This window comes from Furipterus horrens, unplaced genomic scaffold (assembly GCF_987537825.1).
Source record: "Furipterus horrens unplaced genomic scaffold, mFurHor1.1.pri manual_scaffold_9, whole genome shotgun sequence".
Classification (NCBI taxonomy): Eukaryota; Metazoa; Chordata; class Mammalia; order Chiroptera; family Furipteridae; genus Furipterus; species Furipterus horrens.
The window spans coordinates 12,363,941-12,379,660 of NW_028327179.1; the positions used below are offsets into that span (position 1 = coordinate 12,363,941).

At 37.1% G+C, this 15,720-nt stretch overlaps 1 protein-coding gene across 3 annotated transcripts in view; it reads left to right on the plus strand.

The window, feature by feature from the left end:
* The first annotated feature begins 1,404 nt into the window (after nt 1–1,404).
* SKAP2 (src kinase associated phosphoprotein 2) overlaps nt 1,405–15,720 on the plus strand; it is a 162,185-nt gene continuing 147,869 nt past the window's right edge. The window contains exons 1-4 of one of the 3 annotated variants that reach the window (XM_090287088.1): nt 1,405–1,658; nt 11,178–11,283; nt 11,877–11,902; nt 12,145–12,183. In XM_090287088.1, the coding sequence (XP_090143214.1) occupies nt 1,592–1,658; nt 11,178–11,283; nt 11,877–11,902; nt 12,145–12,183 (238 nt within the window). In that variant the 5' untranslated portion in view covers nt 1,405–1,591. The remainder of the gene's footprint in view (nt 1,659–11,177; nt 11,284–11,876; nt 11,903–12,144; nt 12,184–15,720) is intronic. The other 2 variants (XM_090287087.1, XM_090287089.1) reach the window with 2 other exon arrangements.

A 15,720-nucleotide genomic window follows, 5' to 3' on the forward strand; every position in this document is an offset into this window, starting at 1 on the left:
GCTCCATCAATCTCAACACATGGGAAGTTCAAGCAGACGACCGCCTAGCCTGGAGGCTCGCGGTCAGGCAAGGTACGTCACGTGCAGAGGCTGCGCGCAACGAGGAGGCGGCCCAGAAAAGATCGAGGCGGAAGCAGCGTCAACAGCAGCAACAACGGCCATCCGCCTTCACCTGTACCAAGTGCGGCAGGGATTGTCACTCCCGAATCGGACTGCACAGCCATTCTCGGCGGTGCAGATAGACTCTCAAGAAGCTACGCCATCGTCTCTCGAGACGGACGGCTGCCGACGATAGCATCAGAACCACCTAGAAGGCTAGTTTAAAATGTAAATAATCAGGTCCTACCCTAAAATGACTGGATCAGAATCTCTGGGAGTGGGACTTCAGAATGTGCATTGTATAGGTTCTCTCTGTGGTTCTAATGTAAACTAAAGTTTAAGTGACAATGATCTAGTCAGGGTTAGAGGGTAGAATAATAAACAATTTACACTGTGCTTGGAGCCAAACACAATCTTCAAAATACAATAGTAGCATCTAGGAAAGAACTTTACCATGGCAGTTCCTAAGGGAAGAAATATAAATATCTATTACACACACACACACACACACACACACACACACACCAACAGCACCAGAACGTGTCTTTTGGGGTTTTTGAGTAAACCTGAGATTTACACCTAAAAGACCCTCAATAAGTATTTGTTGACTAAACGATTAGGTTGGAATGAACAGATTTCATAATTCCATTATACTAATCACCAGCAATTTGATGTCTGTAGGTGGACAGTGGAATCTATGTCTATTTAGCTTTCTTTTTTTTTTTTCAACTCAAAAATATAGTGATTAGCTTCGTTCGCAGTGGGGGCAATCAGTCACCTCAAGAAACCTCAAGGTAGAAAAGGAACGTAAGGGCCAATCAGATCGCTCTCTGGACGTGCTTTTCAGGGAGGACTGGCGGAAGATGGAACATTGTTACCATCATTCAATCGGACAAAGAAGGCTAGAATAGTTCAGGGAGGTCGAAAATTCCTTATGGGTTACTAGGTGAGGTGTTAAACCTCGGCAGCGCAGACCGTCGGCCGGAAGGTGTTTTAATCGGGCAACGTGGAGGCACTGAGGATCCCCTATTCTCTGAGTACCTGGGGAAACGGTCAGCAGTTTTGGCGGTGCCAGTAACAAAAATGGCGGCAAGCCGCTTCAGGAGCGGGATCAGGAGATACAGCCCCAGATCTCTCCCTTCCCACCAGCCGCTCCTCCTCCCGCTCCCCGACGTGGTGGGCGTGGCCTGTCCAGAGGCTCCCCTTGGAGGTTAGGAAAACCGAGGGACACACATGCGCAGTTGCGCGCCTCAGGCCTTTGGGTCTCCGCCTCGCCCATCGCCCCGCCCTGGCCTGACGGGCGGGGCAGGGTCGAGAGTCCACCAGCTGCTGGTTGGGGATTCAGTGACTTCCTTGTTGTGAGCCCGGGCCCGGCAGTGTCCGGCATCGCTGACCGGGGCCGCTAGCCAGAGTCTAGGTCGCAGCCGCAACCCCAGCCCGTCGGTTACCCTTTCAGCACAGGTCCTTCCCCCGCACGCCCGCGCTCCCTACCATGCCCAACCCCAGCAGTGCCTCCTCTCCCTATTCCCTCCCCGAGGAAATTAGGAACCTGTTGGCAGGTAAAGAGCGGGAAGGGGGCGGGTAACGCTGCGGGGCGGAGGCGGGGGCGGGGGCGAGGGGACGGCGAGCCGATCGGGACAGTAGCTTTCAGTCTTTCCCTTCCTTTCCCACGCTCCCCCGTCCCCTGGCCAGTGGGAGTGAGACTGGGAGTGGGGACTGGGTCTGAGAAAAGGAGTGAGCGTGTGTGTTGAATTTGGTGCTAGAGGGGGGGAAGCCCTTATTGATGAATTACACTATTCTGTGTGCACCGTGAAGACGCCGTGTGTGTGTACGCGCACGCGCGCGTGAGAGAGAAAGAGAAAGAGAAATGAATGAATATGAGTGTGTAGTGCGAGAACTGGGAAGGGATCAGCAGTCAAAGAAGTACTTGGGTGGCCTGGTCAGTGGGGGAGAAGGGTGTAATGGTGCAAAGAGATGTGTCTGAGCTACAGGTGTTGGGGGCTATGGGGGAGAAGGGTTTATCATTTCTAAAGCTCCCACTTTCCTTGAACATTAAGTCCCCTCATATTTGAGTTTCAAAGAGAGCCTGATTCTCAGATGGCCACTTGTCTTCAGCTTGAGTAACATTAAAAAGGAAGGATGTGTTAAAGTCCGACTTCCTGTGTCACTATGAAAGTACTTCATCTTTGCACCCTCATCTTCCCCTTTTCAGTTTTAAATGGCCATTTATAGGAACTTCCTTTAGGAGTTAAAGTTGTGAGCAGGGGAGAGCAAAGGGGGAAAGATGGGAAAACTGTAATAGAAAAACAATAAAAAATAAATTTAAAAAAAAGTTGCGGTTCTTCAAGGCTCTGTACTAGGTATGGAAATGTGTATTGTAACCAAGGGCCAATGAAAAATTTATATTTCTGCATAAGATAGAAAATATATTAGGGTAACACAAATCATATCTATGCTGATGCTCTGGAATTCTTACCAGTATTCATTTTGTCATACATACATCAGAATTCTGAAAACTTACTTTTGATAGTTTTACTTTAGTTGTCTCTCAAGTATTTATCTTTCAATATTGGTCATGAAGACCTTCTCTTAGATGCCTGTATTACAAGTTGGTTATTTTAACTCTTAAAAAGCAATATGTTAAATGGGACATTTTAAATAGTAAGTTACAATTAGAGTGTGAGACTAAATCTAATACACTTATACTGTTTTGGTGGTTAGCATCATGAATATGATAGAGAAAATAAAATCAATAGTATCTGGATTCAGTCTTGATTTGTGTGAACATGGTTACAGTATGATGAATGCATATGTGGTGAGACAGTATTTTACTCGAAGAAGTGCTGTTGTCGTTAATAGGTACTACTGAGGGAAATATTGAAAGGACTGAAAAGACAGCTTTTATTCTGTTACATTAGAGTTTCACATGAGTACTATTTTGTTTTACTACAGTTAACATTTTTGTTGTTACAATGCTGGAATGGATTAGAGTGTTATTGTTTAGAGTATTATTTTAAGAGCCATATCAGTGTAGTATTTGTCATTACTCCGAAAACAGATGTTACCATTTTCAGAATGTTCTAGGTCTAGGATTGAATTTTTTGCCCCCCCGTTTTTAAGGTATGAATTTTTTAATTTAAGAAATAAAGTACAGACTTCTGGGCGCACACTTTTAAAGCTTGACAGCTCCCACAGTTGACAGTTTGCTATTTTGATCCATAATCATACAATTGCAGATAGTATGATATATAGTTTATGAGATCCTCTATTCTCTGGTTACCACATATTACAAGTGTTTCATGTGGCCCTTATTTGAGTAATTTGACTGAAAGTTTAGAATTACATAATATTTAAATTATCTACCAATGCTAACTTCCTATATACTTTAGTTCCCTCTCTCTTTAGTCAGATAATATACTTGCATAATATCTGCAATCAGCATTTAAAAAGTTATTGACATTTTCAATATTTCATATTAGAGAAGCAAATCACACATTAAAACTCATGAAATAATAAAAAGAAACATTAGACCGTTAAAATTTTGGAGGTTATAAATTTGGCTTATACTTTATTTTCAGAAGATATTTTCAAGTGCATGGATATGAGAAAAAATATATTTTAAAGAAATGAAATAAGTGAACCAGTGTTTAAAAAATTTTTTAACTTTTTCAAAGAAAGTTAACATTTTATGTTTGACTGTAATTAAAATCTTTTTTGAGGCAGGGAGGTTTTCATGAATAAATGATCTCAGTGGTTTTTTTTTGCAGTTTTCATTAAAAAAGCTGTTGGAATTGTGCATGATGATTTGTGTTGAGTAGATGGTTAGATATTAAATTGCCAAAACTGTGGAAGAAGAGTTGGTATTGGTTTGACATTTAGAGACATTACTGGCTTACCTAGTTCTTTCTTTGAAACTAAGAACAGAAATATGGGTGATTGTCGTTAGCAGTTGAGAGCTCTTGGAATGCATGGCCCTGCGCTAGGATTCCGAGATAAAGAAGACAAGCACCTAAACTTTTCAGGTGTTTACAGCCCTTTTCCTTCGGGAAAATGAATATAAAGTAAAAAAGAATGCCTTTCAAAATAAAATTATTTGGACATTTTTCTTTGATCCCATGTGCTTATTATTCAAATCATTATATGTCACGCGTGTTAGCTGTTTGACATTTCAATTGCTTGTTAGAGGTAGGGGCTCAAATATATTCTTACCAGTTTATTATTTCATTTCCCATTATTATTTTTTCTGATTTTAACAGTTTTAGGCTTCCCCTGCTTCTCATTCCTTGCCCCCTTAAAGAAAAAAAAAAACAAAAAAACATTCTATAGGAATGCAAAAACCCATAGAAGCTATCATTTCTAACTCACATTTAATGATACTCTTGAAAAAGTGGCTATATAGTCTGAGTGTTAGTTATTTATATTTCTATGAAATCAGTACTTAAATCTTGAAAGCCTACACTTTTCATAAAAGCGTTGAATTATTCTTTCGTTTCATGAATGGAAAACCACTTACAGATGTTTGTTGTTAAGAGCAAGTTTTGAACTGCCATATGCAGGCAATCTTTAATATTTTAAAATTAAATTTCCTTAAAATTAAATTTATTGGGTTGACATTGGTTAATAATATTATATAGGTTTCAAGTATACATTTCTGTGATACATGATTTGTATATCTCATTGTGTGTGATTTTTTTTCACAACAATGGAAGAACAGTTTTAGCCTGGATAATTAGGATCAAAGGATAACCCCAAATCTTGTCCATTTAAGCTTCTCCTACATCCAAATATTTTGACTAGAACTAACAGCAAGAATAATCTTGATTTATGTGAGTTTTTCCTGCAGGCAGTCATGAAAGTGAGAGGAACTTGGCACCATGGCCCCCCCCAACCTCTTTAATAATTTGTTTAATCACCCTTTGAATACTGGAGTGTTAGTGGTTTGCAATCAGATATTCTCATTCATTTGTTTTAGGACAACACACTTAGAAAGGAAAGCTGTAAGAAGATGTGTTAGTATCTTTTTATGAAGTTAGAAAATGAAACCAATGTTAACAGAAGAATATAGTGGATCTGAAAAATCAAAACCAAAACAAACCAAACAAACAATAAACAAAGTGGGTATATGGTGTCTGCAAAGTGACCTTGGGATTTTGTTCATCTGGCAGTCTTGAATTGAAATATTGCATTTTTCCCTATTGCGGATCTCCAGAGCATTTAAGAAAAAAACAAAATCCTTCACACATTATAATCAAGGATCCCTTTAGGGACACTAGGTAAAGAATGCGATTCAGTTGAAATAGAGGCAAGACTTATTTTTTTCTCAATGCTGAGGATAGTGTGGTTTGATTTCCACCCTTCTGAAGTTCCATTTATAATTTGGTCAACACTTTGATTTTATTCTTCTTATGAGAAATATTTATGGTATATCTAGTGTCCCATAACTTTCTTCTGGCGCCTTGGCTGAGTATGTAAAGGGAAGAGTGCCACCTACTGAGTCACCAATAGTCACCTACTTCTTTAGCACCTGGATTTTTCAACAGAGCAAGATCAAGCTGGCCCCATTTTGACAGTAATAACTAATGAGCAAAAAGTTGATATGAGAATATTTTATCTTAAAATGAAACCAGTCTTTGACACCTCTAAGATATTCTCTTCTAGAAATAAGAAAATGTGTTTGTAAATCAAGGGACCAGAAATTCAGTTTCTTGTTTGAGTTAAATAACAAAGGTGAATTAAGATGTGCTGTAAGGAAAATTATTTGTCTCTCTTAAGCATATGATATCCTACTTTTTCTTGGGAAGGGATCTTTGGCTGGCTTGCTTCCATCATGGATTTCCATTAGAAGTATTTTCGTTTTAGATTACTAAATAAGGCTCTTGATAGTACGTACCATTTTTATAGTTTCAGTCCAAACTATCAATGTTTTCTTGTTAAAAAAGGGAATCTGTACTAAAAAATGAGAAGTACTTAAAATTTTTCCAAGTGAGTTTATCTCTGCATTATCAGCACTAAAGTATTACTAGAAAGAAGATAGAAACAACAGGGTAGGAAAAGCCTCTGGTGATTTGAAACACAGTTCAGTTGTCGCTCATAAATTTAAGATTAAGTGTCATATATGGGTGATAAAAGTGGCATAGGCTAGTTTTTATATACTCATTATTCACTTAGTTTGTCTTTTTCAATTAAAGCCAAGTCTATTTTTTCATTCCACCGAGTTTACATTTCTTTTTCAATCACATACTGAGCACACTATAATAGATGCTGCCTAACAGTGAATACAGTGTAAATCTCAGACTAATATTATTCACTGAGGCTTCTTTGAAAATGTGTGGCAAAAAGATTTTGATTATTATAAGGTGCTATTTATCAAGAATCATCTTTTAAAGATGTTCATCCCTATCCTTAAGCAGTCTAGTATTTTTTTGAAAATCAAAATAAATCATTTAGCCTCCAAAACCAATTCTGAAAATTTTGTCAGATGATAGGAGATAAGACTTAGTTATGTTTTCTATGAAAACTCCTGTGCTTGTTCATGCCTCTTCTTCCCTGTTAGAAAAGTCCACAGTTTAACTGTAACCTGTAAAAGTACGAGGTAATCAAGAGTAAGACATTGATTAGAGCAATCAAAAAGTTTTCAATTAACCATTTTCCAGCTTTGGGTGTTTGGCTCCATTGATCTACATGTGCCAGTTTAATTGATTTTTAGGTTTTCACCCATAGGTGTGTTTGGTTAGCCATATCTTCTTTTAGCAGAGAAGAAAAGCATGTTTTTTTTTTTTTTTTGTTCTGAAGCCAGCTTAAAGTTTGGCTGGAACCCTTACCACATTGTTCGGTGATAAAACCTCAGTGAATACAAACTGAAAGCTGGCCCAATTCATAAAGTAGAGAAAGCTGTAGAATTAAGTAGTAAAGCTATTTGGGATGTAGTGTGATTGGTTTTTCACTTATTTTATTGATCTCGGGCTGAGCAAATGGTAGTTGATTCAGTTCAGTTCTTGCCCCCCTCTCCTATACTCTTCAGACCATCACCATGGCGGCTGTGTGTGTGTGTGTGTGTGTTCACTGAGGGAGGTATTAGGTGTTTGGGAGACAGGCTGAGGACAGCAGGTGTTACCTTTGTGACTTGTTTACAACCTCCAGCCTGGAAGTCCTATTCCAGGCTGTTTGCTGGTGGAAGATAGTAAGGACAAGTAGTCAAACATCCGCTTTCTTCAAGAATGGCAACCAATGCTGTGTACTCAGGTTCAGGTAGCTGACAATTTGTTTTATTGTTTGCAGAAATTTAAAGACTGTTCTAACCTTGTGTGGTTTCACCTTTTCACTGTGTATGGAAGTTCATAGAAAGCAGTTAGCCTTTGTCTGTGTGTGTGTGTGTTAGTTACCTGTCCTAGCCACTCAGGTGGCAGTTTTTCTAGCAGATCCGTATGTGTAGGGAGTCCATAGTACAAGGAAAAAAAAAAAAAAAGACAATTGGAGTACCATTTGGTGATTTGGTGTGTGCTAAGTGCCTCTTAGGGGTTGAGATGGCTGTTAGGAGGTTTCCAACTTAAACTGCTTGAGGATTGCTGAGCCAAGATATGATGTCATCTTTTAATTTTGTTTTCAGACCTTAACATTTATCTACAGAGCAGTTGTAAATCTGATCTTTTTAGAGGCCCTCTCCCCCAGATTTTTACAGTCCTACCGGGAGATGAGGTTTACTCTTGCCAGTGTTGAGGAGAAACAGGAGCAAAATTCACCACCGCATTTACATTCATTGGGCTAATTTCCCCCCGCTGTAATGGCATGGGGGCAGAGGCTGATGGAGATGGGGCTAATTCTAGGGATTCCGGGGGACGCCCAGGCCGCTGACCCGCAGTCCGGGAGACTGGGGAGTGAGGGGTTGCGGGATGGGGGCGTTAGCCCTGGTGGGCTGGGCGCCTCCTCCAACTCCTCGAACTGCTTCTCCTCTCCCGCGGGGAGTGCGCGAGTGAGTGGAGACCCCTCCTTCGGAGGAAGAGGAATTCTAACTCATCGGGCCTAGAGGCAAGTGAGAAGGCAGGCCGACCTTTCCCTGTGATCGAATTATGGCTGTTCTCCGAATTACAGACAGCCCAGAGTCAGTGAAATCTACATATTAACCCAGGGACGCGACCCCTGAAGGAAGGTGGAAGAGGACTTCTGCACTCGCTAGTTTACCGTTTGCAGGGCTATTCAGAGCACAATAAAAAGCTTCAAATCTCTTTTCCACCCAGCCGAGGAGTGCTTGATTCGCCCAGGACTTTTATTGCTGGCTTTTGAAATATTACCCCGGCTCTGAGCCACAAAGCCGCAGCAGATCCAGTGCCATTTGTCTGGCGAAGGCGCTGCCCCAAACCCGGCGCTGCCCCAAACCCAGGGCTTCCTTCTCACAGCTCCTATGACTGGGACCCTGGGGTTTAACACTCGGCTTGTCGAATGTCGCAAACTTCAGAGCCCCAGCATCTCCCAGTAAAGCCCCAGTAACTCCAGTGCTCAATCTGTCTCTGTGCTGGGACCCTGTCGCAGGCCCCCGCACATCCAGAGAGTCTCCTTGCCTGGAGAGGCTGGTTTCGTTGGATTTGAAAATAAGTGGGCACAGTGTGAGTTTTAAGGGAAAAAAAAAGAAAAGAAAAAGAACACACACACACACACACACACAGACAACACCCAGATTTCAAACACTTAAAAACCTAACTGAATTAGTGGGCACCAACAAACTAGGATTATTGCAGTAATAGCTTCCACTTTAAAGCTCTTATTGGTTAAAAAGAGAAAAAAACAGCAAAGCAGTTTCCATGCTTCCTTGTCTCCTTTAAGAAGTATTTTTTAAAATTAATGTTTATTAAATCTTTTTGGTTACCTTAAACCCTTTTCCTGGGATAAATTTAGGAATTAATACATTAAGACTGCTCTAAAAATATAGATCTGTTCCCTTGCCAAATCTTTGAAGCTCCCCCTCACCCTGAATAAACAAACAACATAGGTTTTTCCTGCATCCTCTCTCTCTCAACAAGTATTTCCTCGTAAAATAGTAGCAGGGATCAGTATTTTAAAAACATCTTTTGAGAGTGTTAAGAAACGCTGTATAGAGCATCACAGCTTTTTGTGTTTTCTGTTTTTACAGAACTGAAATGACCTTTTAAAGAAATAACTCTTAGGCTGTAATTTGTTCTGTTATTGCTTCCAGAGATAGAAATAGATTCCGTTTGTTTAAACTTGGATTGTATAATGAAAATGTAAAATAGGCAATTAAATACTCGTGGATGAGGGAATTAAAGACAAACACTGAGGGAAAGTAACATTAAGCAGGCTATTCACCAATCATTGTGCCTGCCAGTGGTTCTCGAAAGTACTGAGTCTGGCTGGAAGGAAGAATCAGTGGAGATGCTGCTCCTTCCCTTGTTCCACTCTCTTAGCAGATTTATTGTACCCATCCTAGAGAAGCCAATGATCTCTTCCATTTCAGCTAATATCTGAATGTTCAAAGGTTGCTTGCTCCATTGGCTACAACATTTAAGAGTTTCGAGAACACTTTCTTTTTTCTGTTTCATTGTTTTGAACTCACTTTAGAAGTCTGAGTCTGATTTGCCCTGGTCCTGGATTATGTCTCTACGTCCCTGTATTCAAAAATATGGACAGCTCAAAGAAGGAGAAGCTGTGACACTTTGCTTTCATTTTGTTTTGCTACTTACTTTTAACATTAAAATGAGAAAGCAGTTTATAAAAAATATATCAAGATTAAATTTTAATTCTTTTACTTGTCATATTGATTTAGGGGAAAATTACCTTTATGCATTTATTGTCAATTTATAGAATAACACTTTAATTAACTTTGTTTATGGGATCAAGATACTTTTGTAATCAAGGATTTAAAATTGATTACATTCTATCTCAAATACTAGGTTTTAAATTGTTAGTTATAAGTAGAGTTGAAAGACTTGTACTGCTTGAATTAATACAGATAATATTATTGTATGTTTTGACACTTTTTATCATTGTGAGTTAGGAGACAAAGTAGTTAAGTAAAAAGAAAGTAAAACATACAACGTACACATATTTCTTCAATACGAGATATGGATGGTTTACAGTCATACCTACTTGAAAAAATTTTTTATGGTATCCTCTGTATTAGAGATCTCAAAGTGAGATTTGAAAATTCAATATATAAAGTTAATTTAAAGTTGTACAGTATTTCATAAACAATAAGAAAGGAGCTATTAAAAAATCATACCAGTAAGGATTTGTTGGAATTTTATACCAGAGAAAACTAGATATCAGAAGAACTTAGAAGTTTGCTAATTTTTTAAAAAAAGAGACTATGTGGAAATATTATATGAGGCCATAAAATCTTATCTCTAGGTTACTATATTTCCAAATAGTGGATGAATCTATTGTTACTTACTTATTCCTTTTTTTAAAGAAATATTTTTAGGTGGTAATACCAAGGCGAGAAGCTAGAAAACATAAAACCACACAATTTATTATCTTTTTTTATTTGAGAGTGGCTGGTGAATGTGGATGAGGCAGGTAGGAAGGAGGAAGGTTTGATTTGGGGAATCTTGGCTAGAAAAGGGGATTGATTTTTTTCTTTTAAAGCATTAAACACCTGAAAATAGATTACACTGGGAAAAACAGGCCCTTGCCAGAGACATTAACTTATACTGACATAATAATGTGAATGCCTTATTCATACAGGAACTCACAAAATACTATACTATGGTAGTAACACATGCATAAAAACTCTGTGCTTGTTTTTATATAAGAGAATTTATTTTATGAGGCACCATAGTTTATTGAAATTTCTGTGGTTCTTCCCGGTTTAATGATACCAAACATCCAAATAGCATTTGCTGTGCTAAGCATAAGTGGAGCATACAAATTTATTAGCTAAGTGGTGAACAGATTTGTCCACCTTCGTATTTGAAACATACTTCAACTGTTATGCTTTGGATTGATAAATAACTATAACAAATTGTACAGATATTAACACTTATGGGTAGGCGCAATCATTGTCCTATTTGTCTTGACAAAAATGATTCTTATAATTTGTATCCCCTTTCGTACATTTTATGGTTTAGATGTTGAAACATTTGTAGCAGACATACTGAGAGGAGAAAGTTTATCCAAGAAAGCAAAGGAAAAAAGAGAATCTCTTATTAAGAAGATAAAAGATGTAAAGTCTAAGTAAGTGGCTTGCCTTTTATTACTAATTTTTACTTAGAAGCAAGTTTGTAATTAACATTTTAATAAGGAATTGATTACCATTTAATTAAAAATGTTAATGTTGTTATTTAATAGCTCTTAAGTATTTTTAAAGGACAAAATATATTTTCACTATAATAGCTTTTAAAAACAGACATGCTTATCATAACACTCTTTTGTGAAGGTTCTTGAATATGTATGTATTTTTCTAAGTATTCTAGCAATATTCAACTGTTTATTTTAATTAGGTGAGGATATATTTGGTTTAAATCATAAGACATAGTTAGATTAAGAATTTTAATATAAATATGGAAAATAACCTCCGGATACTGAAATGAATAAATGTAAGTTGTAGGTATTAAAGATGTGTCCTGATTTTACTACTGTAACTTAGGTCTTTAAAAATACTTTTATTATAAATCCACATACCTTTTGCAATTGTCATTTCAGGATAGGAAGTAGTTTTATTTTCTCTAAATGTATTAAAATAGCTTTGAATTACTGTCACATATTGGACCTTGTTTTGATTTGTCCGTACTCATTTTAAAATATAATCCTCTTGTTTTATTTTGCAGTTATCTTCAGGAATTTCAAGACAAAGGTAAATTTCCAAGTTTGTCAAACTTGAAACTAGTTTTCCTTGTGGAAGTTTTCAATGGGATAATCTAACACATACTGAAATGTGATAGTTGGAATCAAAATTTAAATATCCGACTTGTATACTTAGACTTTCAAGATGAGAGTGCTAGCTCCCCCTGCTGAGAAAAAAAATTAAAAAGCATATCCAGAGTCGACTCTGCACAATCTTCTGATGGAGAAATCTTCTGTGTTTGACATTCTTAGGTTTTAATGTCTCAGAGCGGCAGAATTTAGTTAAGAAAGGTATGTACTTTGCAGTTCTACATGGAATAATTTAGTGAAGCGCAGGCGAGGTTCCAAACCCCACGCCATTTCACCCCACAGAGACAATTTCATAGTGGTGGGTGCAGGAGACCCCACGGCTAGGTACTCGGTACTCGCCGATGTTATTTTTAAGGATAAGGACCATTGTTTTAAAAACAGGACCCATTTTTGTTGAGAGCATGAGTAAAATCTCTTTCAGAGGCTGGTTTCTATTCTCCTTTTGATATGAATAAATGTGTGTCATAGAAATTTTCAAAGAAAGGAATCCAGTTTCATTTTTTTTTTTTTTTAATACATGAGAGCACTGGTAATCTGTTCGTCTTCCTTTGGATTTGAGAGAGAGCTGCTTAGCACACTGAAAGTCAAATCAGGAAAGGCATAGGAAGTCCCTACTTTTTCATGTCTTCAGTTCTGTGAGGGAAACTCTGTATGGCCCTTACTTGCATGATGCTAATTCATAGGTCATGACCTGAATCCTGTGAATGCTGGTATGAGGGTCACAACATGAGGTCAGTTAACCTACCCGGAGCTAGGATCTGCTTTTGGGGGAAGACAGTATGACATCTAACTGGGGTTAGCAGATACCACAGAGTAATTCATATCTCTGCCAGCTGATAAGTGAGAGAGTAGTGACAGCTTCAGTAAACCAAGTACTTAGCCAGACAAGCCTAAAATCAAACAGTGAAAAGGAAACCACAGTACTTTTCACATTAAATCATTACCATTGTTGTGATTGGAGGGAATGGGATTTTTTTCTATTAATTTTTTAAAAGAGAAGAGTGGGGAAACTCCTCCTCCTCACAAATACCCACTTTTTTTATAGTCTGCAACAAACCCTAAACCATGGGTTTAATCATGTTGCATTTTGCTTAGTTGAATATAGAAATAATAAATGTATACATTTTAATTATGATAATATTTATACAGTGTACTGTTTATAGAGGAATATTAGATTTTGCCTCTCTTCTTAAAAGGTGTATTTTGTACCAGGGATTATTTATCACATTCTCTATTGTGACTTATTTTTACACTGAAAAATTTTAAGCTAAGAAAGCATGATAATATGAAGTCATTGTATGATTGCCTATGTTCGGTAATAGAGTAGGAACTTTCCCTTTGGTCTTCTGGTTTAGGACTTGTTCAGGTGTGTGGATATTAAAATTACATTACTGAGATATGTCTCTGAAGAGAATAGAAGTTTATATGGTATTTGATAGAAACTAAAAAAATGAACCTAGAATAAGAGTTCAAATAACATAGAATTCAGAGAATTCCCATGATAATTTTTCTCTGAATGCCATTCGTAGTTCAGTACCACTGTACTGAGTTAGCTAATCACCAGGAGTGCTGGTTCAGAAGTGAGCCTGTGGATAAATTAGATGTATACCTTGGAGAGATAGGAGAAGCTGAGTAATTTTATGCCATTTTACCCTCACAGTATATTCAGCTTTGTTCTAAAGGACTATTCCTGTAATTTGTTTGGAATAGTAAGCAGAAGTAGTGCACACTAAGTAGTTGCAAAGTAATTATCCAATATACATTTTTTTCAAAAGTAGGAATTTATTAATAATAAGATTCTCCACTGAGCAAATTCAGTGTGTCCATGTATGTTTTGATAGTGCTGCTTTTCTTCCCCCCCTTATATTTCCCCTTGGAGTTTTGGATTGTCTTCATCCAAGGAGACCTGGGCAGATTCCTTTTGGCTGTTTTCCTGTTCTTCCTCCCCCCACCCCACCTCCCTCTCAGGTCAATATGGGGTCACAATGAAGTGAACAGAGGCAGTTTTCCTCCTTTTTACCTTTGGAGTCCTATTTGTTCCACATACCTTTTTTTTTTTTTCTTTCCAAATGACAGTTAATTACCATCTTAATATAATTATTGGGTAGAAAAAGGAGCAGGTAGTGAGTTCTTAAATAAAATGAATTAGTTCTGATGTATTCATTTCTATTGAGTAAGCTATTAGTCCTCTAAGGTGCACGGCTGTCCAATATCCTTCCTTCCCTCCCACATCTCCTTCTTTCTTACACTATAGCTACTTACCCCCCTCATGAGATTGAATGGCATAGGACTTACAGTTCGCAGTACTTCAGTTTTTCAAACTATTTGAATTGATACATTAAGCTGCATAGATCTTAGAAGATTAAAAATGTTTTTAATTCCACTTTTTTATGAGAATACTTTATATTGCAAGAAACTTATTTTATTACAGTGGCTTTGGGATATTGAAGCTTGTCCATTAAGTTAATTTCCTAATTGCTGTTTATATTCATTTCCATAGCAAGCTGTGGTCTTAACAGTTCTCTTCTCATTTTTAAAATTTCTTAAAGTTCTTATTTTTATCTCTTTATAAACTGAAGGCTAGATTCTCCATTGATAGGAGGTCAGAAAAATTGTGACTTTAGAATAAATGCTCAGTTGGTTTTCTAAATTTTGTAATTTTGCTTGTACAGAAGAAAAATTTGAATCTAAGCAACTAGGACCCATCTTGCTTAGTCTAGTCCCTGTTAATCATTTGAAATATCTAGAATAGAGAGTTCCTTCTTGTGACCTTCAAATATTGTCCAGACCAGAATAATGAGCTAACCCTAGTCTCCTATTCTTAGTTGTCAAATAGCCCAGTAATATAAAGTGTATCTGAATATAAGCTTTATGCACTAGGATTATGTTCATTTTAGAATTTAGAATAAAATTATAATTATTTTAGAATTTGTTCTGTGTCACAAAAGAAGCTCATAGATCTCTTAAAATGACTTGAAGTAATTATTTTTGTAATGAAAACATATTAATAATTGAGTCCAGACTGTTATTGACCCACTACAAAATGTAATCTTCTAATATATATTTGGTACATGATAAAAAAGCTTTACTTGTAGTAGTATCTTGCCCTTATATTAGCCTTGTTTTACTCCAGTGATGATTTAGGCATGATTATTTTCTGTATAGAATGATTAAGATAATGTGAAGATACCTTATATGACACATAGCAGGTGTTCAATAAATAATTATATTCTTAGATTCAGCTTCATTTATCAAGAAGATTTAAGTAAATCTTGATTTATAATTCAGTTTTCAAATAGTTTTTGAGGAAATTATAAATTATTAAGAGAAGGACATATATAAGCACATGAGACAACTATTTCAAGAGAATATTTTTCAAATTTGTAAAATATTAGTGCTTTAAAAAACAATTCCCTTTAGATGCCATAGCTAGAACGCTCATTTCTCCTTTAAAATATTTCCCTCTAATTAAAAGAATTTAATAGTTTTGTCCTTAAGACTCCACTGATATTGTTAACTATGTATAGGTATACTGAGAAAGAAATTTTCATTGACCTCATTTGTGTTATGAAGTTTATTAATGGACTATAAACTGCTTTTTAAAATAGCAGGATTGGTAAGTAAGAAGGGACCCATTTTAGTTTGTTCTGATGGAATCCTCAAGAACAGCAGAAAAGTCAGAAGTTCAGATGACATTTAATTTCTTTTCCTTTACTTTTCTTGACATAGTGTATGTTC